The 22,907-nt window shown below is 38.7% G+C and overlaps 1 protein-coding gene across 2 annotated transcripts in view; it reads right to left on the reverse strand.

The window, feature by feature from the left end:
* Positions 1-22,907, reverse strand: part of LOC121628086 (teashirt homolog 1-like) — a 152,785-nt gene that overhangs the window by 26,848 nt on the left and 103,030 nt on the right. The window contains exons 1-2 of one of the 2 annotated variants that reach the window (XM_041966987.1): positions 2,500-2,880; positions 1,737-2,335 (exon numbers count right to left, since the gene is read on the reverse strand). In XM_041966987.1, the coding sequence (XP_041822921.1) occupies positions 1,737-1,776 (40 nt within the window). In that variant the 5' untranslated portion in view covers positions 1,777-2,335; positions 2,500-2,880. Of the gene's footprint in view, positions 1-1,736; positions 2,336-2,499; positions 2,881-22,907 lie in introns of those variants that run through there. The other variant, XM_041966988.1, reaches the window with a different exon arrangement.

The raw sequence follows: 22,907 nt of genomic DNA on the forward strand, positions 1-22,907 counted from the left end.
GCACCTCAGGGCACAGCCAAATGACCTCAAGTGGGTGGAAAAGCAGGGAAGAAAATAAAAGGAAAAAAAAAAAGAAATGGTGGCAGAAACCTAAATCGACACTATTCATTTTCAGCATGCAGCCTTGTTCTTCAAACAAGTTTCTCTCCATCCATCACTAAAGCCTCACGTCAATTAGAAATTACAGCCCCACCGAGTTCAAAGTCCTCCCGTCACAACCTTGATTAAGTCTGCTTAACCTCACATTTCCAACGCCTGCTTAACATTCTACAGCTGTTTTATTCGGCTTTGGTCATTACCGCATGAACTTCAAAGGCTCGTCTTTCTCGTCATTTGGAAACGCGTGTCAATCACACACACTGGCACAGACATTCACCAACATACACACACACATACACATCTCCCAGGGACATCAAATGGATTCAGGCAAACATGCGATTCTCTTGCTGAACTGTTCATGTGTGGTGGCGACAACATGTAGGCCGATTAAAAGGCAGAATGAGTTTGCTTGGATTTCATTTGTGGCATGAAAAAAAAAGTTTGTTAATAAAGGGGGAGAATAGTTGGAGTCATTAACTTTTTTTGTAGGTTACAGAAAACATTCATTTGTGAACTGGTGCTTCATTTTTAACTCATTGTTATCTAAAACATCTATAAAGGCATCTAGCGTATATGTTTTTGGCCCCATAAAGTTAATAACCTGCAAATAATTATGCTAAGCTGCTATTTCTGTGTCAGAAGGTACTAATTTTATTCTTATAATCTCAAATTGGTTTTGTGGTTTTGCACAATTTCTTCCCACACATGTCTTACAGATTTACACCACTTCCTGTTTCTAGATGAACACAGAGGTCAGGTCGAAACAAAGTGACCACAGCCTCCTCTGTTTACCCTGCAAAGCTGGAGGATCATCTCTGTGTGATCACTCTACGCACCACCACCCTCTCAAAACCCCACAACCTCCTCCTCCCTTGTTCCCTCCCCCCTTGGGTATTAATCACAGGGTATTTATCCCGCTTGAGAACTTTTCTTTCAATTTGTCTTTTCTTTGCTTCCTTGGTGGGGGCAGAAAAGTTTTTTTTCCCCCCTTTTGAGGAAGTCCATCCGCCTGACGCATGCGTGTCTCTGCTGTGAACGATCTACTGATGTTTATCAGGAATGAATAGATCAAAGGCAGTCGCATGACAGGCGATCAATCAAGCATCAAATCAAGGATGGCAATCCCAGAGCGGAACACAAGCTGAAAATACGCCACTTGTTTCTTTCTTTCTTTCTTTTTCCTGTTTTCAAACATCAAACGCGTTGGTTTGTAAAAAATGAGATAAGATGAGCTTTGTTTGGAGAAGTTGGATTGCTGAACCAGACAACCTGAGGACAGCTTTGAGCAGTGAGGTCTCACACAAAAAAAAAGAAAAGATGCACAAACAATCCCTCTCAAGAACGACTGCGATTTGATTGAGTGTGTGTGGAATGTAGAGATCTATATGTACAAGTTGGTTACTCCCGTGTGTGAGAGTTTATTGTTACAAAACATTGACAAAAGTCTACAATCTCCAAGAAATCCCGCTGCTGTTGGGTCGTCCTACATCAGGCCTGTCAGCAGCTATGTAAACTTGTCTTACATCCGTGCGGGGTCCTGGGTATATGTGTGTGTGTGTGTGAAGCCCTAAATGGAGGCTGGGACGGCTAGGGGTGGGTAGGTGAGGGGGGTGTTTGTTTGCAGAGCGGAGGCTTACCTGATGACCGCCGCGGGGCTTGCTGCTTTCTCCTCGGCATGCTGCTGCAGGACTTTCCGCTGGACTTTTCATGCAGAAATCAAAATAGCGGACGAGTTGGAGAGGAAAGCGGTGCAACGACGGACGGGAGGGGGTAGAGCAAAGCGAGCAGCGCTTCCTCTGCCCTTCAAGTGGGATGATATGAATAAAGTGTAGATCCCTCGCAGGACGAAGAAGTGACGGTTTATTCTCTACGCGTCTTTTTTTGTGTGATTATAGATAATTTGGAGAAGAAAGAGGCTCGTCCGTTAACTTCTTCCGATCAGAAAAAACTCATCGCAGGATGGTGTGGTGAAAAAGCTTCGGTTTCAGTCTCTGGGGCAGGGATATGGAGAGCTGCCACAGTCCTTTAACCGCGTTCCCATAAAAATAAATCTGTTTCCACCTCTCCTGGGATTAATTAATACCTTTTATGAGAATAAAAAGTAAAGAAAAAGGGAAGCTCCTCTTTTGCCGTTTCTGTTACTCGTTCGGTGGTGGAGTTGCGTCCAAAAAAAACTGCGATGTAGTGTTTCTCTCCGTCCACCTTGGTGCCAGCTTCCCGGTCTCTCCAAGCTCCGCTACAAGGAAGAAATCAGAGAAAAAAAGAAAAGAAAAGAAAAAGAGGTGAAATAGTCACGTTAAGTAGGCTGGGTGCATGTCAATCAGTCAAGCGCGACTGTGGCGAAATCCTCCAGCAAATCAGTTCACATCCAGTTAGTGAAACACTTAAATAAACGCTTACCTTCCGACTGTCAACACGGAGACTTGATATTTTCTCAGAAACTCATCACAAAAGACACCGAGCAGGCCCGCCCGCTGAGCCGCGAAATCACCCGCGATTGTTCTTGTTGCTGTTTACTGTTGTTTTCTTGGATTTATTACAGTTTGGAGCAAAGAAATAATAATAATAAACGCGCTTGGGAGCGTCCGCGGGTTTTCTCCGCAGTGAAATGTGCGCACATTGGTGATGCGCCGTGCGTTCAGACAGCTCCCACTGATAGACAGACACATCCAGCTGCCTTTCCGGCCTCTCCTTTACTCCACCCCTCCACAAGCGTCACCCTGACAGTCAGAGCCCACCTGTCAATCTGCTGCTCGAATTTTTCAGCAGGATGCCTCTAATTTCTGCGCCACTTTCTGCCCCCACCTCCTGCACGTGCATGATTCCAGGAAAGGTGCGTGGGAAGGGTGGGGGGTGGGTGCCTCTTCGACAAAAGACTGAGGGGTGCCACTTAAAAAAGAAAAGTTCCATTTGTATGATGGAAAGGCAGATCTAAACACTATCTGTTAAACAGATTTTTGCGGTAATTGGAAGTTTACATTGACAAGAACTGCAGTTCGGTTTTTATTGATCGCTTTCTAACGTCCCAGTCACATCTTTTTCAGTTTTATTTCAGGCTTGACTGATTAATTAGATTATATCCTAAAATATTGACCACAACAGTTAAAGCAAACAGGGATCTTGAAATCAGAGGAGGGATTTTCTTTTTGTCTTTTTTCTACGCTTGAGTTCAAGCTAATCATAAACTTATTGCATGGCTGGTCTTCAGCCATTTCTCAAAAGTTTGCACAAAATTGTGGATATTTTTGGTGAACCCCCCCCCTTTTAATGGGACAAAGGAGGCGATTCGTTACACCTTTTTATCGAGGCTTCTGGTGAAGGGGAGGGGCTCTGAATCCACAAGAGACTCCATTAATAGCCTACTCTCCATCCTAACTATTATCCAGCATAAAGTGTTTATAAAGAGCGCACAACTGGGCTAATGTTATCTCAAATGAGGCGGCGTGATACCGAAGAATCTGAATTATGGTCAGGAGGAAAGAGAAGGGGGATGGCTTGATTTATATATATATATATATATATATATATATATATATATATATATATATATATAAAGAGTGATAATCATAATACAACTCGGATGGCATAAAAACTGGCACCGTGCGCTTTTCTTCCGTTTCCAACCAGCGATCGGACGTTTTCCCTTCTATTTTTCCTCTTTTCATTTATCCAGCTTCAACAGCTCCAGACTGGGATACAAGCAGAGAAGCAACTGGATTAGAAAACTTTTTGCAAACCGTCCTGGTTAAACCGACTGCTGGTGAGTTTTTGTATTTAACACTCATAAAAAAAGAAAAAAAAATCCTTTTGTCTGCATTGTTTCTGAGCCACTGCCTCTCCACGCTAACAGATAATCTGCGCTGGCGAAAAAGTCTGAGGCGGCTTATTATGTGGTCAAAGAAATACCAAAGTACCGCCCCAACATCTGTCTGTCCCTGTCAGTCAAAGCAGCCTGCCCGCTGATTGACGGAGCCTCCTTACGTCATAATGTTTCCATCCAAACTGTCCCGACAAACGAGAGCTGCAGACTTTTTTCTACAGTAAAACTGGAGGAGCTACAACATTTTAAGTGTAGATCAGCTTCATCAGGCTTGAAATTTTCATTTCTTGAAGGTTAACAGTTTTAAATGTAACCATAGGATTGTCTGAAAAGCAATATTTATCTTTAATGTTGACTTGTTTTGTACCAAATCTGATGACTACTCCTGATCATTGAGCAAGCTTTTTTATTAGCTTATTTTGTGGGTTTGTACACACAACGCCTGTGCTCAGAAAGGTCTTCGTTATTACTGAACCCAAAACCAAGAAGATAAAGGTTGGGTGTAATTACATAATAAACACAGCAGTAAATAGCTTCACAGCTTCTGAACAAAGTTAAGATTTTCCTTTTCACTCATTTCAGTCATAATTATTCTAGGAAATGTGGAGATTAGGGGAAAATCTCATATGAAAAATACATTTGAGTTAACTCAACCTCGCTTGGATATCTAATTTTTTATTTACTGATGCTAGACAAGTGAGTAAAGTAGAATTTGCTCCTTCAAAGGTTACATGCTTTATATTATGAAATTTCACTGGACATGTTTGTGTCAGATCCGATCCTGGACCACATTGTGAGCATCTCTGCAATGAACTGTGTGTAAATCTGCAGAATAAAAAGAAAAACTACACTGATGCAGCTTTCTCTTTCCGTCATGGTTACCTCTTCTTTCCTCCAGCTCATTTACACACATTTTGATTTATATTTGGACCCTTAGTGCTGATTCGTAACAGTCCGTTGGAGCCAAATGCACAAACAGTTGTTACCCACCAACCCTAACTTGTGCACACGAAGCCCCTCTTCCTCCTAACTGTGGCTGGTTGACAGCCTGCTGACATGTCATCCTGTTGTGTGAAAATACTCCCCTTGAAGCGGCGAGAACATCCATGTAGTCATCGTGTGCATACATACATTACACTCGTCTCTCTGTTGTCCCTTTCCTCTCTCTCTCCAGGTTTGACACGACCACGTACGGAGATGTTTGTGCTGCCTTATTGCAAAGAAAGTCCTGCAGGTTGTCCTTTCAGGTAAGGAAGAATATACAATCTTGGAAATGGTCAAATCTATAAAGCAGATAAAACAAGAGAATAAAGCCAATGTTATGACTCACATATCCTTATACCTGGCACTGTGTGTTACTGTAAGTAGTCAAACACACAACACAAAAGAAAATGCAGCTATAAAAAAAAGTCTCTAAAATCCCTGTTAAGCCAGTCCTCCTTTTCCAGTTTCTTCCTCTTTATCTTTACTATCTTTTCATCATCTTCACAACTATTTCACTTCTTTTCATCTCCTCAGTTATCACCAGCATCACACGGTTCACTTTCATTATCCGTTTGTTGAACACAAACCTTTTTTTGTGGTAAAATAAAGCTGCAGTGCTACAGCTTGATTTCTTTTACTTACGTCTTTATCTGACAGCTGGTAATGGGTTAAAAACTACTTTCAGTGCAGGTGGAAAACAAATTTTGTTTGCTTTTGACACATTTTTCACAGATTTCTTTGTAAGATTATTTAGTGAAACAGCAGCATTTCAGTGGAGTTAAGGTTAAAGGTTAAATGCTTTCCTCTTAATATTCATAAGTGATTGACTTTAGTGTTGTTTATATCGGCCTGTGGCTCACCACCAGAGTGTTTCGTAGCCCTCTAAAACTCTGATGTCAAATAGTTTTGGGTTGTTATGGTATGCAATATGATTTGTGCACCACAAATTCTGCTGTCAGTGCTTTTGCATCTTTTTCTTTCTCTTGGAAGACAAAAACAGAGTGTCATCTTTTCCCACTGACTCTTTCAAATAAGTTCACACTTGGAATGATGAAAAGCTTCCACCTTAAGATAATGCTTCACTGTATAATCTAAAGTAATCTTCAATCAATGATGGGCCCTATCAGATTCCAGACACTCATTGACAGGCTGAATATAAGAATATATAGTAAGAAATTAATAAAGAAGAGGCTCAAACTTTGACATGAGCTATATCTCCACATCTATCAGATAAGACTGCATAATTAAAGTGCCAAGTTTGAGTATGGAGAAGGAGAGAAAGAGGGGTTTTGATATTTTATAGAGATTTACTTTTGCACCACTTGTTTAATGTGACTTAAGGCCGATATGTTGCCGTAGTTTTGACAATGCAATTAAAGGTCTGTAATCCCTCCTGAGTTCTTTTTTTATTCTGTCAGTTTGGATGAAGAACGTGATGAAATGCTGCACAGCAGTGACAGTTCAAGTTTATTAAAGGATTGGAGTCTCTTGGGGGCTTGAGGTATGAAACTTTAACTTGTTTACACGTACTCTGGTCGAATTATTTAGCAGAGTATTTGCAGAGTGTCAGAAATCACAGTAAAAAAAAAAAAAGAAAAAGCACAGTTTGAGGTTTTGCTTCCTTTTAATATGAGCTACAGTGTAAAACAACACAGGCCAAATTTTTTTATCAAGACAAATTTCCTGCTTCCTGGAGCAACCTTGCTAAAGATCCAGCTGGGCTGAGTCAAGTGACATATTTCACATTTAAAAAATACCAGCCTTTCCGACTTCACACATGCTTCCCTCTCCTCCTCCTCCTTGTCTTTTGTTTTCTCTGACACATGCACTCCAATTAGCATTTTTCTGCCATTAAGGAGGAAAGAGAAGCAGCCAAATGTTTACCACTCTGAGCTCTCTTTTCTGACACGAGTTTCTAAAAAGTCCTTTTTAAAAAGTGGAACGTTATCTGTAATGTAAACCCGATCTCCTCCACATAACAAATACCAAAAGCTTTATCCAGGGAACTGATGTGACAATATAACTTTGTGTTTGCGAGAGTAGCTGACAGTCTACATTTAGAGCAGTTAAACTGATTAAAATGTATGAGAGAACACAAGAAATAAGGAATGATTTAATCTCTAGTGATGTCCTGTAAATCTGTTAAACATTTTCATTCTCTAAATCTCACTTCTTACAACAAGGAGCTCCCTTGAACCTTTTGCGACAAAAACACACAAAAGTCTCATAAGGATAACACACCCCAGCTGTATCATAATGCTCAGTTAAACAGTAAGACTGCAGCTAGAAGTCGAGCCTTATTGTCATCAGTCCTCTTGTGTGTCAAATTAGAGCATCCTAATCTTCAGCTTTACACTTTACAATTTAAATCTGCTGATCTCAAATTGCACGGATCCCTCTCTCTGCGGGTTTCAGCTCCTAAAATCTGTCACAGCCGCTGGTGTGCCGTACATTAAGGGAGAAAATGCTCTTAAAAAGGTGCTTTTCTGACATTAACATGACTTGTGTGCATAGTGCCGCTCGATCTGTGTAGTTCCAGGCATATATTTATGAATAGGAACCTTTAATTAGGGCTTGTGTTTCCTCCCTAGTCACATTGAGGGATGGTCCTCGCCGACATTCATTAATGATAATCACCAAGAGCGATGGCATAGCTACAGGCCGAGTCTCAGGGGACCCGACACTTGAAAAGAAGCATTAAATTACACAGAGGGGCTCTTTAATTGCAAAAAGGAAAATATATAGCCATCATTGTTAAATATGATCTTTTGTAAGCCTTTACTGGTTCAAGGATTTGTCTAAGGGGTTTCTCATTCTCTCACTCTTTTAAATGAACCGAGAGCCACAATTGTGCGATAACAGACCACAGACCAGGTCTCAGTTTCAAGCAGCAAAATGAAATGCCATAGTAGACCTTTACTGCAACATTTTGTTGTAAATTCAGCCTTGCTAAAAGGCAATAAATGTTCATGGTTTCAATAAGTTTTACTCAACTTAAAACATAAAAATGCACCGGATCTGTAGAGCAGACAGGCATCAGCTCCTCTGCATACATTTTGGTCATCATGTTGTTTGTGTTTCTGTTTGGCTGATTTGTTCTTGTTAGGGTTAAAAAAAAAAAAAAAAAAAAAAAAAAGAGATGCAAATCAAGGGAAAAAAAAGCCCCCCCCCCCCAAAAATGTTTTTTTTTCTCCTATTAAATAAAATAATTTTCATAGAAAAAAAAGTTATGCATGAACACACAATCATGTACATACACACTCTTACACACCCAAACTACTGACCTAATTGCTCAGTCTCACTCAACTAATTAATCTCAGCTGACTTAACATGGTGACAAGGTTATGTAGGTGACATTCTCCATAAAAAACGGTCTTTCTGCTTCCTCTAATTTTTTTTTGTAAGCTCTTATACTTTGTCTTCTCTTCTTTCCATCTTTCTTGTCATTCCCATCCTTCTCTTTCCACTTCCTTTACTCTCCTGTTTCTTTCTTTGTCTCGATTTCTGCTTTTCCCTCCTATCAGATCATGTCTTGTATGAATCCAAATGGAGAGCGTAACTTGGCCCACATCTATTTTTACCTGTTATTGGGGGTGGCTGGGAAGGTGGGGACTTTGCAGAGGTGAGAGTGGGCATGCTGGGAAGAAAGAGGGGGGGCGTGGGAGGGGGGTTAGGGGCGGGGTCACAATGCTCCATTAATCAAAAAGAATGACACTCATGTCGTCCCTGACAACCATCCTGCCACCCATACGTCTGTTCCCCCTCCTCTTCCTCCTCCTCCTCCATCTCCATCCCACTCAAACAGGACAACTTTAGTGACGGCGAGGGCGAAGAAGAGGAGAACAAGACGGAGGGGGGGAGGGGTGAGCGAACTTTATTAATCAAGCATCTCGGATTAATTGTTATGAAGTGTCACCCATAAATTCTCCATTTGGATTTAATAATCTTGGAGGTAGACTTAACAATCCCTGTCGTGATTTGAGTTTTATTGAAGAGGCTGCAGAGAAAGAGAGGCAGAGGGAGAGAGAGAGAGAGATGCAGTGACACAAATAGCTTCTCAGCGGACAGTCCCTCTCCGCATGACAGTTATGAAATACAATTATCAGCTAGATCTGCTTAAGAATTCATCAACTGCACCCCTGTCTTCCAAGGAGAACAGGGGAAAAAAATCCAACATACAAAGCAAGTCCTAACTGATAAGACTTCCCTTTTCCCTGCAGCCCTTAAACTATCATTTCAAATTCTCTGTCTCTGACATGTTAAGTCACTGTAAAGGTAAGGCACGCATGCTGCTTTGAAATTGCTCTGTGCATTATATTAAAGCATAAATCATTAGGTAATCAGGGAATATGGTAAATGACACACCACATGCAAATTACGAAGATAGCGAGCAGTTTGTCTGAAATGTATCACCCGCTGGTTTGCATTAGGGTCAATAACAGCAGTTAATCTCTGCATGCAGCGAAAATATACTGTCATCGAATCGTACAACACCCTGTCAGCTCTCAAAAGTAACTGTATCATAAAACGCACATGATTTCAATCAGTTGTCATCTAATTGCAGTCATAGCTTTTGAAATGAATGAAGAACAGCCACGATGTAAGCTGACAGTATGCATACCATTTGCATAGCTTTGCATATTTGCAATACCATTAATGTGAGTTTTATTAGAGGCTCCCGTTTTTCCTGCTTTGGTTTTCTTTTTTGTAGATTGTCTTAAAGGAGCATTGCCAAATCTTATCTAGTCCAGATTATAGCTTTAGAAATGGTCTGACTCAACTATCATCAAGACATTTCACAAAGTGGAGCTAATTTCTTCATCAAAGAGCATAATGTGTCCATGCTTCATTCTTAGAACATTATTGTTTTTTGATCTGGGAAAGCTATTTCCTCAGAAAAAGTAGTCTGACAAAAGACAGATCTAAGAAGTAAAATGGCTGTGTTTTTGTTCAGGCTCATAATGGAAAGTCTTTAAGTGTCAACTTTTGGGAAACGCTAGAAAAGCTTGTTAAACATGTGCCTTTAACTCAACGTTCCACCATCGCCAGATATCATCCTGATCAATGATGCCTCTGCAGTGTGAAAAACGGACATAGCTGTATCCAGAAGTAAATGTTTTAACTATCAACACTGCTTCATCCTCCATCACCCAACACCACAACCAATGCCTCACTGACACTGCATCCAGGCCTCAGCCTGGTTAAAGCCAAACCCATCTCCTCCCAACGGTAATTGCAGTTGTCTGCTGGTGATGTGTCACTTCTGAATGATGCCTTCACTTCAGACTCATCTGTTTCAGAGCTAAGAGTGCTAATTTAATAAGATGGAGAGGAAATATTTTAATAATTTGACACTTGAGTGCTACAAAAGGCCATAACACAGGCAGTGTGTTCATACACACCTTGATATTGTAATTAAGCCCACAGTCAATTTGCAGAAATTGCTACAAGCTATGTTTTGAATAAGGCTCGCCAATTAGATTACATTAAACTAAATTAACATGCTTGATTGCACATCAAACTTTAAAATTACACTTGTCTTTCATACCTTTAACTTCTGGAAAGAATAAAAATCTGTGTGGATAAAGCTTGGAGGACCTGACAGCTTTATGACAATCAAAACAAAAAAATAAATAAAAACTTAGCCAATGAATTATATAAAATAAATAAATGACAAAAAAAGGTTGAGATCTATTAAATAACAATAGAGATCTATAGTATGTTTAGTTACGGATTGAAACAAGTGACACAATAAGACTTGTTCTGTCTGGGTCAGATCCTGGACTCTGTGGAGCATCTTTTAAAAATGACTGTTGTTGTTGGAAACTTATTATAAATTATTATTATTGAAACATAATTTTTTATTGGGTCTTCTCTGTTGAAAGGATTTATATTATTATTCAATACCAAAGTATAGTTTTTGTACTATATGTTGTATGCATTATGTTTTATCCTATGTAAGTGCTCCATATGGATCTTACCATGTGGATTGTGTGTTAAATTCTTTTTTCCCTCTTTCTGTAAAGTCCTGGTTGGCTTTGTTTTTAAAGTGCTTCATAAATAAAGTTTATGACTATCATGACTGTGTATGTGTGCTCTTCTTTAGAGTCTGGAATCAAGCAAAGGCATATAAATGAGAAATCAAGGCACTGCTATTAAAGATATGATTTTAAACACTCAATTGACATTCCACTTTATTTATCTATCTGACAATTAGTTTTCTTGTATTTTTTAAATTAACGTAAAGCTGTTGGATTTCATAGTATAGGTGCCACTTCGCTCCCTACCTTGGACTTTTTCACTAATTTGCATTTCTCAAATAAAAACAGTTACGTCACACTGTCTCGAAATGACACACATCTGAAGTTGTGAGCTATTTAGGCCATAATATCACAAACTGCATCACCTCTTTTGAATTTCTGTGTTTTGGAAAAATGCTGAAATTATAGTTCTTAAACAAACCCTGATACATGCTCATACTGAACCTAACTAGATGGTAAATGCTTTATCATGGATGATTTTCTTCCTCTTCTCAATCAGTAGGGTTATATGTTCATTTTAATCAAGCTATGGTGCTTCCACCTGGTCATTTAAATGTACTACTGTCCTTGTCCAAGTATACATGTACAGGAAGGTGAGCTATGGATCTCAGTATGATGTTACGTACTGTGTAACAAACTGTTCAAGACATTCTGCCTATTATAAACTTCTCAGCTTAAAGACAGCAGCACAAGAAGATTGATTTTAAGTGAATGCACGAAGCACCTAGACCTGTTTGGGTTCATTTGAATATTTTAATACAGGGCTTATTTGATTCCCAATCACATTACCTTGGTCTATCAGGCCAGTTTTGAGTTTCATTCAGTATGACTAACATAATTTTGCATTTCTGAAGTCCAGTTTGGATATATATATATTTTTCTAGCATCACAAACATGCTGACTTTGTGGTATCAAATCTTATTATGTTAATTATCCTGCAGGTGCATGAATGGTTCGCCCCAATTTGTTATACATTCTGTTGATTTTCACACATAAATAGTAATTCTGGCTCTTTTGCTGGGAGACAACCATTGAATAGGCTTATATTAATGTGACAAAGTACACAAAATACTGAATTTTGTCTTGAGAGGCTGTTTTATGTCCAGTTTCTGTCACACAGATAATTGGTAACTATTAATCAGGATTTGATCATCACAACATCAACATCAACCATTCTTAATGTTTCCTCTTAGATTATATTAGTTATAAGCTCCCTGGTAGAACTGGTATGGTAAATGGTCCATATTTATAGCGCTTTACTGTACCTGGGATGATACCCAAAGCGCTTTACATCATACATCACATTCACCCATTCACACACACATTCACACACTGATGGTGGAAGCTGCCATGCAAGGCGCTCAACAACTCTTTAAAATCATGCAAAGGAGCTGAAAGTATAGCACCTCTTCTTCTTACTTAGAAAACTCTGGATCTCAGCTGTGCCTCAGTTACTGCAGGTGCAGTGGCAGGGCTGAGAGGTGAAGGTGGAACCCTGCAGATGTCTGCTGGCCTCGTTGAAAGTTTGTCAAAATCAGTCCTAGATATGGGATGTGGAGGCAATGAATTTAGTTTAGAATTAACCATTGCTGAGAATCAGACATATATGTTTGGGACTCAGTATAGGCACCAACCTGTATCTGGGTAGTTAGATCCAGTTTGATCAACAAATGGGTAATTTTGTCTTAAAGTTGTCAGAACTGCGCAATAAGTCACATTTTAGCAGAAATTTAGGAAATTTGCTTATTCAGCTCATGAAACTATTTTTACACCACTGTTATTTTCTATCACACCTGCACACCAAGCAGCTTAATAAAACCTGCATCCTTTCTAAAAATAAAAGATCAACTCACCACACCACGATCCACTCCCCTGTATCCTCCCCCGCTGGTCAAGGACACCCATATCAGTGGACGTCAGGGTGGGCCCCATCAATCAGAGAGCCGTGTGTAATGGAATCAACCAGTGACAATGATCATCAGCACTGCAAACAATGGCCCATAAACATCCCCTGACAAGTGGTCAAAAGCGAAAAAGGCGAGGTGGGGGGTTGGGTTGCATGCATGTGTGTGTGTTCACATGTGGGAGTGTGAGTCAGTGAGGCAGAGAGCGACTGTAACACAAGGTGAGACAGTAGTGTAGAGTAGAAATGGTGAGGAAGATAACTCCCCAGGCTATGATGTGCTGGGCCATCATACTGCCTCTAAAAAACAAATATCCCCTCAAGGTCAGGGTTCAAACAGGTTTCCATCTCCAACTTTCTCCCTAGAAGAGTTTTTAATCTGTTTTTTTGTTCTTCTTTTTTTTATCATGCGTCTTGCAGCAGTGACAGTAACAGATAACAGATGACAGGCACCTTTTAATGATAATTCTTATTTAGTTAGGGATATTGCCAAATGAAAACCTCTGACTCGAGAAGTGTCTTGCACTTAAAGCCTTAAAACTAAAGTCAAACACAACCAATCGTTGCTTCTCTTTCCCCAACAGTCAGCGCTGAATAAAACCCAATTAGTGAAGTTGAGGATTTCAAAGAAAAAGGAAAGTAGTTTTTTCTTTTCATCTTAACTTTCCATCGGAAGAAGTAGTTGTTGCTTTTGTCAGAGTGGGTGTTTCGTCACTCCATTTTTTTTGTCAGCTGGTTTCTCTCTTTGCAACTTTCACTCACACATTTGCCAAATTTAATTAGGTGCCATTTGTCCCAGCTTTCCCTCTTTTCCTCTGTTTGTTCAAACGTCAGGAATGACACTGGCCAATTAATGCAATGAACTAGTTTGGCCCTCTGTAACACCCGGAATGATACAAAGCAAGTTGGATATTAGCTTGGAGTTATAGGACAAGTGTATTGCAGCTGTGCTTCAGAGTGTGTGTTTTGAGGTGTGAGGAATTCAAAGAGGAAACTCAGTAGAGGCTCAATGGGTGTTTAGTGAAAATATTCCTTTTTTTTTTGGTTGTTATGCTTTGCTTTTAGTAGGTCAACATTACTTGTATAATTTTAATTTCAGTTTAATCAAAGAAAAGGTGGGTGTGTTATTCACATAAAAGTCTGTAATAGTGGGAACCATTATTTGATGTTTTGTCATTAGTGAGAGGCTAAACTGACCCTGAGATTGGCTCCTGTTTCAAAAAAATTCTTAAATCCCAGGCAACAGCCGGATAATAGGTGCTTCAGAGATTTATTAATTGTCTTCAGGACTCAAATCAATAATTGGCAAAGCTTTAACTGAAGTGCTCATCTAAGTCCTCTTTATTGTTTGCTTGTATCTTCAGGGAAAAAAAAAAAAAGCACAAAAGGCAGCTGAGACGAGATCATTAACAGTCTTTCCAAATTGAAACAGTCATCGAGAGTGTCTTTAAATGTCTCCGGAAGCTTTTGGTTGAGTGCAAATGACATCTCGCTCATTTTGCTAGTGGCTACATGACTGATGTGTTGAATAAGACAGTTCTTTTTTGACGCTTTTGAAGGATCCGGGTTTGAAGTTTATGATTCTGAAGTGCCAGCATATGCTTAGCGAGATAAGTAATTTGACACACAGACATCACAGCCTGCAAAATCTTTCTCCTGGCTGCCTTGAGTGTCCGCGTTGGGCGCTTTTTCAAGAACACTTTACAACTGTCACAACTGACTGTCAGCGTGCAAATGACACACGCAAACGAGCTCATTTTGAACACAGTGAGACAGCTGTCATATCAAAAAATATGAATCCAGACTAAAAATATCATTAATGTGATCTGAGCCCTTTAAAAATTAATTTGCTATTTAAGAACTGAAAATTCCTCCTTTTTAGCATCAGTTTGTTCATTTAAGTAATTTAATTATCTACTCATCCTCTGGAGTGAAGCAAGATTTAAGAGGAGACATTGAAAACAACACAGCAATAAGAGCATATCTTGTCTTGTTATCTTCCTCTTTCTTTCTCTGAGTAAGACACATTTGACTGAGCTGCCTAATATAAACAGACACTGAATGCCACTAGACATAAATAAAGACAGTATACAGCATAGATTCTTGCACACAAACAGATGCACATTTGCAAAGACACACCAGCCGGAGTGGGGGTGGGTGTGGGAGGGGGGGTCAAAGCTGCAAACGAAGTTGCTGACATTGTGGCACTTCTTTGGCAGCGTTGTGCAGGTGTCGTCTGCACACAGGCTTCTGAATAAATGGATCTGAAATGATTTACCGAGGGTATCTGCCACCTGAGCACAGACACATGCACTACTTGCTGCATACACACATAGCACCTATCCCTCGTTGTTCATATGGAGATGCTGACGCAAAGAAGCACACAAACTCCAAGATGAAAAAAAGAGAAATTTGGTATGGCAGCATCCTTTTGTATCGTCATGACTCACATTATCTGAAACACAGAATTCCCCATGTGACTTTAGATATAGTTCAGTTTGATTATTTAATGATTTGACTTGATTAACGCTCATTTTTTGTCAAACATTAGGAATAATATGACAGAGGCCAATCTTTCCAGAACAGGCTGTTAGGTTGAAAATGCTCTCAATGAGCTTAGATTTTTAATCTATTATCAGTTTAAAAGGAGCGTCGGGCTCCCCAAACCAGGATCTTTTGTGCCTAAACCTAACCAAAAATACACAAAACAGCAACTGAAAATGAAAACAAAAATAGCCTATTGTTCTTGTCACAAGAATTTACCAGTGTAACTCAAAGAATTTGGACATTTAAATCCAAGTACAGTAAGTGCATGCTGAAGTTACACTTTAGAAAAAGGTTGATTGGAAGAGCAAAATTACTAAAAACAAAATACATTCTTACAAATATATATATATATATATATATATATATATATATATATATATATATATATATATATATATAAGAAAGGCAAGGCAAGGCAAATTTATTTGTATATCACATTTCATGTACAAGACAATTCAAAGTGCTTTACATTAAACATAAAAACATTACAGCAAGGTGCAGGAAAAAAAAAAAAATAAATAAAGAAAAACAAAGATTAAAAAAGATAAAATTGTTTACATAAAAACAACAGGAAATATATACATACACACCTCTTGTTCTGTGAGACAAACTTCTTATCAAGTTTCCCCTGAATTGATGGGATTTATCCAAAATGACCACAAATTTAAAAAGGAAATTTACTTGAGAAACCTCCATCGACAGCTTCCTGACATTGATATGACAGGGCTCACACCTTTAAGTTACTGTCAGACCTCAGCATAAATATGTTTTATGTTTTTCTTTTTAAGCAAGTAGCCCTGGTTTAGCCTTTTGTGCTTGATGAACCCTCTTTTCTGTTTTTATCAACCCCAAATCTGAGGTATATGGCCACCTCTCCTTTGTCTGGTTCTGTTGGAGGGTTCTACCTGTTGAAAGGACATTTCTCCACTGTCACCTCGTACATGCTCAGGACAGGATAAGCAAAGATTAGATGTGATCAATTTCTTTACTTAGCATGACAACAAACACAATGACTCGTTTTATTGATTATAATTGGATTGCAGTTAATCAAATTGTGTTATAAATGGATTGAATTGGACTGTATATGTACAGGAGGATATTGTGACTAATAGGTGGTTTGTTTGCCTTATTGCTGTAGTTAACTAAAGGGATGCAAATAGTAAGTTAGCCATGCCTTGACATTTAATAGTTGATACCTGCTGAGTTAATTTCTGTCAAGAGCTGTAAACAGCATGATTGTAAATTGCTGCTCAGTGAAGCTTATGCTAATTAGCCACATGTAATTAATTAGCAAAAGCATACCGCTCCGGTGAAAGCTAAAGTTTGTATCACAAATATTTAAAAATACATACCAATGTAAACACTTGCTTTCCTTTTTTCAAACATTTAGCCTAATTAATTAGAAGATGTACATGACTTGAAATATCCAAAACCCTAGAAATACCAGAAAATAAAAATTATATTTAAAGTTTTTGAATTCTGATGTAGCCCTTATGCTAGTTACCTGCAGTTACAGAAAAAAAAGATCACATATTTTATATATATATTAAATGACTAAATTTGGCATCATGCATTTAAATTCAGCTAAAAATGATTCTTTTGGAGAATTACAAGAAAAAAAGTTGCATCCAAATCGATCCTAATGATACATTTACTTTCTCGTTTGTGTTATGTTTTTATAGTTTTATAAAAATCGGCCTAACAATTGATTAAAGAAAAAACAATTGATTAAAGAAAAAACACAACAGCTTTCAAAACTGAACAACTTTCTACCTTTCCTTCAAATATTTGAAAAAAAAAACTATTATGAAAGATGCAGTATTGATATAACACAGCACTTGGTTAGTATGGTCAACATAAACACAGCAGGTACACAGGGGGTTAACGGTCTGATTGTGCTGCTTTGATGGGAGACACGTCCCCACCAGATGGGCAAAAAGTTGATGCCGACAAAGGAGAAAAACAACAAAGTCAAGAGGTTAAAAATGGAGGCATCAGAGAGATACATCATCATCCCACCTCTCTGACACTCTGTAGGGCTTGACCTTACCAGGCTGCTAGGTTGTCAGAGTGGCCTAATCAAATAGTAGGTAGAGCTGCCAGACCTGCCCTGGTCTGAGAACATGGACAACCCTGAATTCATCAGTCCACCTGATACACGTGCATAAAGAGTGTGTGGGATGGGGGGGGGCGGGGGGTTGGTTAAAACTGGCCATATTACCTTTTTTCCATGTTCACCTTGGCCTGTATCACACAGTAGTAAAGGATAATTAGCAAAGTGAAGTGTGACACCTTATATCATCAATAAATAAAATTTCAAACTGATTATTTTAAAGCAAACACAATTTTTTACATCTTCAAAAAAAGATGCTAATTTAGTACATTTGTTATACGTGTATCAACACTGATTTATAAAAAGAGCACAATCTTTTATACTATAGGCTCCTACAGTGAAAAAAGCAGCTTTCATCATAAAAGTGTAAACAACATCCAAGTCTAGTTATCCCACAAGCATTTCTGTATCTACTCACACAGACATTCCTGGATATTAATATATTTTCACATTGATATGAGAGTTTTAAAGACATCAGAATTAAGTCCACTGCTATTCACAAAATCCAATCTGAAGGTGGTGACTGTGATGAACATGAAAATTATTGGGGATGTACTAAAAAGTGTTATTGACCTTTCTGTGGCTGTGCATGTGGACATCAAACCCAACTTTTCAAAGTCTCTCCCCATGAACAATGTTATTAACATATGCCGGTCTTAATAAATTATTTCAGTCACATTATGAAAAAAATATTAAGCACAACTCTACAATTTTATGAGCCTGTAAAGGTGAAGGCCATGCATATTAAGTTTTTCAAGCATCATAAACTTTGGAGGTTTGCTACACAGGTTATATTATTCATTTCTACAGAGAACCCTGAGCCATATATTTTCTTTTCTCTCATTCTGAAAGGGCTGCCTCAGACCTGAATATTGTAAAACTAAAGTAGTCACCACTAAAACCATGTATCAAGGTTCAAAAGCTTAACTTTACAGATTCCTCACCAGAGAATAAATTTAGGAACTATTATAATGACAGACATAAAGAGACAGTTGAGAGAATAAGGAAATATTTCAGAAAATGGTGAGAAATGGTTGTATGATGTCAACATTTCAGCAGTTTTGCAGAATAAAAGGGCGGTAGACAAAGATTCAGTTTTTAAATCGTATTATTTTCAGTGGTCTCCGAATATTATGGCAAACACAAACTACTATAAAATAGTTATACTACTCTTATCATTGGCACTCATTCATATAACAGAAAAAAAACAGTTTGTGGAGACCATGGCCGTTAGCTCTGAGATGCTGTCACTTTGTGGTTTCACTGAACGTGATCATCTGGTTTACTGACAGGGTAAATCTTAGCCTGCGTGACATCCCCTGCATGCATAAGAATGTGAAATTATTTTGCTCCATTTCTTGTGATAATGGCTTTCTGGGGTGTTTTTCCTCAGAACATCACCTGTTCTTTTTTATCACTGAGATTTTCACTTAAGAAATGACAACTGAAGACTCAAGGCTGAGCTAGAATTGTTTAATGAGCTCTGATATTAAGTTAACATGTAACTATGTAATTATTATTTAAATCTGGTGTGTCAATTTCTATCTTAACTGTTTTTTTCCCTTTTAGTTTCATATATACAGGCATTACACATATTGGACAAGAAAGTTGGTGCTATTACCCAAAAGGCTTTTTTATCCCTCTTTTTTTAAATTAAATGAATAAAATGAAGAATACTTAAAAAAAAAGCCCTTAGGAAAATCATAAAATCGGATCATCATAAAAAAATCTGATCCTTGAAATTGGTTAGGATTACAAAAAGCTCATGGGTTGAATTAAATAAACTCTTTCAGAGGTGATATGCTACATAAACATTGGTGATTTAAAACCTGCTAAGCAATCAAACAGTATTGTCTACAATTATTTTGTCTTTAATCTTTTAAATAAAATTTAACTGGAGTTATACATACTAAAGGCCCTAAGAATTGTACTTTGATATAATGATTATAGAACAATCCTGTGACAAGTTTACAACTCAGTATTTTCTACTGCAGCAATAAGTTTTAGGACAATCTTTACAGGAAAAAATACTAACAACATGCTAACATGTTGAGTCTACAATTCTAATGCTTCAGCAAGAGTGTGTGTATATTTAGGGCAAAAAGCTCTAACCTCTGACTAACACTGGCAAACTCCTCCATCTGCAAAACCATCCAATTAAGTTAAGAATTGTGCAGCGCACCAACACAGCAAAGAAGCAGTACCCTGTTGAGATTTTCATTTGAGACTCAGTGTGTAAGTGCTGTTAATTCAATAATCTGAGGCCCTGTTCCTCAGTCAGTCTCCCACACACGTTTCTGTTGAACTGTGAGCATCAGTTTAAAGGTGAAGCCTGCCATATCTACAGTTTCTTACTTTTTGATCAGTCTTTTTGCTTCATCTCACTTAGTTGTGAACTTACTTTTAACCAAGCTACTTTAAGATAAACTTTCAGAAGCTACTTCAGTCTTATTAAGACCTTGCTGGAAAAACAAATCTGTGGTTGGGTGCTAGTTTTTTGGGAGGCACCATGATTCTTCAATGCGACACTATTGTCTACAACAGGATAATGAAGTCTCTCAACACCTGAGCTGTAGTGTCCAAGTAGAAGAGCACAATCATAAATAAGTAATATGCTTAATATATCTGTACTTGCTTGGAACTTAACATTACCCAGCAGACGCTGTAAAGATGATCTCAAGTATTGGATTGGGTCCCTGATTAAGACTAAGATTAAGTTTTTGAACATTCAGTATCAGGGTCAGAGAGTACACCTTACCTTCTGATCTCTGTTGTTTTAAGTCCGTTTGGACAGTAAAGCTCACTGTGCGGTGTTAAGCGAATGGCTAATTAACATATAAATAAAGACAACTTAGGGAAGCTATTTCTCGATTTCCATTGATGAAATACACACTGCACTGATTTCCCTTGCATGAATAAAACAGTTTCTATTCACTAATCAGTGAATCAGTGGGAGACGGAGGGATAAAAGGGGAAAGCAACAGAGTAGCCTGTGGGGTTGCCCATTCACGATGTGATCATTGTCATCACGGAGCTGTTAAGAGCTTCCTTTAAAAACATTTTTATTCAGATGAAATTTTACATGGTTAATCTTATTTTAAAAATATTTCAAGGAGGTGATGGACTGGAGACCTGTCACGGTGCGCCATGGATCTTGCCTGATGGCAGCTGAGAAAGGCTCCAGCCCACCTGCAACACTGAATTGAATTAAGCAAGTATAAGAAATGTGGAACTTCGATGTACTTGTGTGAAGTTTTCATAAAAAGACAAGCGCAGGACCAAGACTTGGTATAGGCCGATTCTCACTCTTCAATAATCTTGATCAGGGCATCCCTAATAAAATGTATATTAACAGACATGATAAAGGGACACAAGGCAATCATCACTTCCACAAACATGAGCAAAAATGTCTATATTTAATGCAATTTTTAACAAAGAAAACCTTATTTTTTTGCTCTTTATTGTCATATTCTGTCAAATATTGCACGTAAGTCTCCCTCTATTTCTGTTTAGCTGTTAAATTTGACCACAATTCCCCTTCTGCCTACTATCACCAGCTCCGCACTACAAACAGCTAAGACTATGGAATCGGCCTTGACAGCTGAGTGAAGTCAACATAAGCAGCCAACATTTTTCTTTACTTGACCCCTTTTCAACTAAAGTGAGCCAACACCAATTCTGCTTGCTGTTGCCACTCAACTCCTGACAGCTGTATGGACACAGAGGAAAAGTTTGGTTCTGTTCCTCACTCTTCCTTATCTGCCTCTTACAACAGAAAAAACAAGCAAATCCCATGCACTTGGGAGGGAAACGACACGCAACAATGGCATTCACCAATAGCGCTGTCAAACAACGCCATCTCTTTCGGATGTTAAAAGCTTTAAGAGCTGAGGTCTCTGTGACATCCACAGCTTCTGGATGTCAAAGATGGCTGAAAACTTGAGAGCAGGCCTCTGTTATAAAAATACTGTGTGTGGGCGTGTGAGCGCGCATGTATTGGAGCGGCAAAAGTGACATTTGAGGGGCACTTTACAGAAGCCAGCAGTTGCTAGGGATCTTCTGTATCACCTAAAGAGCCTTTGTCAGTCATTGGAAAGCTGTCACCTTTCGGGGGGCCGATACGGTAGGGGGAGCCGGCTGACAGGTAGGAATTAATGAGAGGTGTATGACAGCAGACCTCTGTGCTCATGTGTATATGTGTGTGAGACATTGTGTGTGTGTTTGAGAGTGTGTTCACATGCATGTGAGTGAGGTCCTTTGTCTCAAGAGGATGAACCATATTCTTTGTCATTGTGACAGGAGAAGAAGAGGAATGTTGTTAAAAACAAAAAGAAGATTTAAGAGAGTTTTTGGTATTTTGAGACGGACAAACCTTTTTATTTGCTATTTTGATTGCACGATTTGTTGGTATAATGAGAGCACCAGTCAACGGTGCAGTCTTAATTTAACAGCCAGTCACTCACGGCCATGCTAATGTGTGACTCCCATAGTAAACACCTGTGAACACAAGGATCTAACAAAGCGGTAAGCAATCACCCAACATATTTTCACCTCTGCCTGCCCTGACTACATGAGACCACAAGTACGAAATCCTCTCAAAACAATTGAAGACGCTCTTCAAACATGGTGCCAAATTACATTTTCGTTTACTGACGTGTGTTTGCCTGCTTTTGTGTGTTCATGCAATAATCTGAGTTCTCTTCTACATAACCCAGTTCTCCATCGCAGTAAATGAGATCTGTCAATGTTTTGCATCTCAATTACACAACAGAAATAATAGGCAGCAGCTTGGTGGCAGAGGAGGAGGAACAGAGCGCCACATCCACAGAGTCGAGACATCAAATGCCCTGTGGATGACAACTAGAGACTCCTGGCTTAGCATAATGTAGCATAACATCACTATTTACCGTAGTATTTTCTGAGGCATGAAGTAAAAATGAGCACTTATGTGTATTGAGTGTGTGACCGCTAAATTAAAGAGTCTTGACAGATGCAGAGAAAGACATTGTTAACATCACTGACCATTTGCTGACGATGTCTCTAGTCACACTCTCAAATGGAAATGTGTGTAGAAAAGATATTTTTTCATCTTGAGTTAAAATCAACTGTGGAATGGATCCAGAAGACAGTTACAGGAATGACAAGTTTTTGCATATGAGACTTTTACAACCTGTAACCCAGACATATAGTTATGTGATGTCGTGTTTTCATACACAGATTTGGTTTGCAACAAACCTCTGGTGGATTCGTAAAGTAAAAAAATGTTTATGATTTGCAGAAGGTTTTGCAAAGAAAATTTTTTTTTTCTCCAATAAGTCGGTGCAGGGACAACGTCTTGCATCTTGATCCTGAACCTTTAAAACAATACAAACTTAAACAAATTGTTGTGTAGCTAATAGG

Source organism: Melanotaenia boesemani, chromosome 17 (assembly GCF_017639745.1).
Source record: "Melanotaenia boesemani isolate fMelBoe1 chromosome 17, fMelBoe1.pri, whole genome shotgun sequence".
NCBI classification, from domain to species: Eukaryota; Metazoa; Chordata; class Actinopteri; order Atheriniformes; family Melanotaeniidae; genus Melanotaenia; species Melanotaenia boesemani.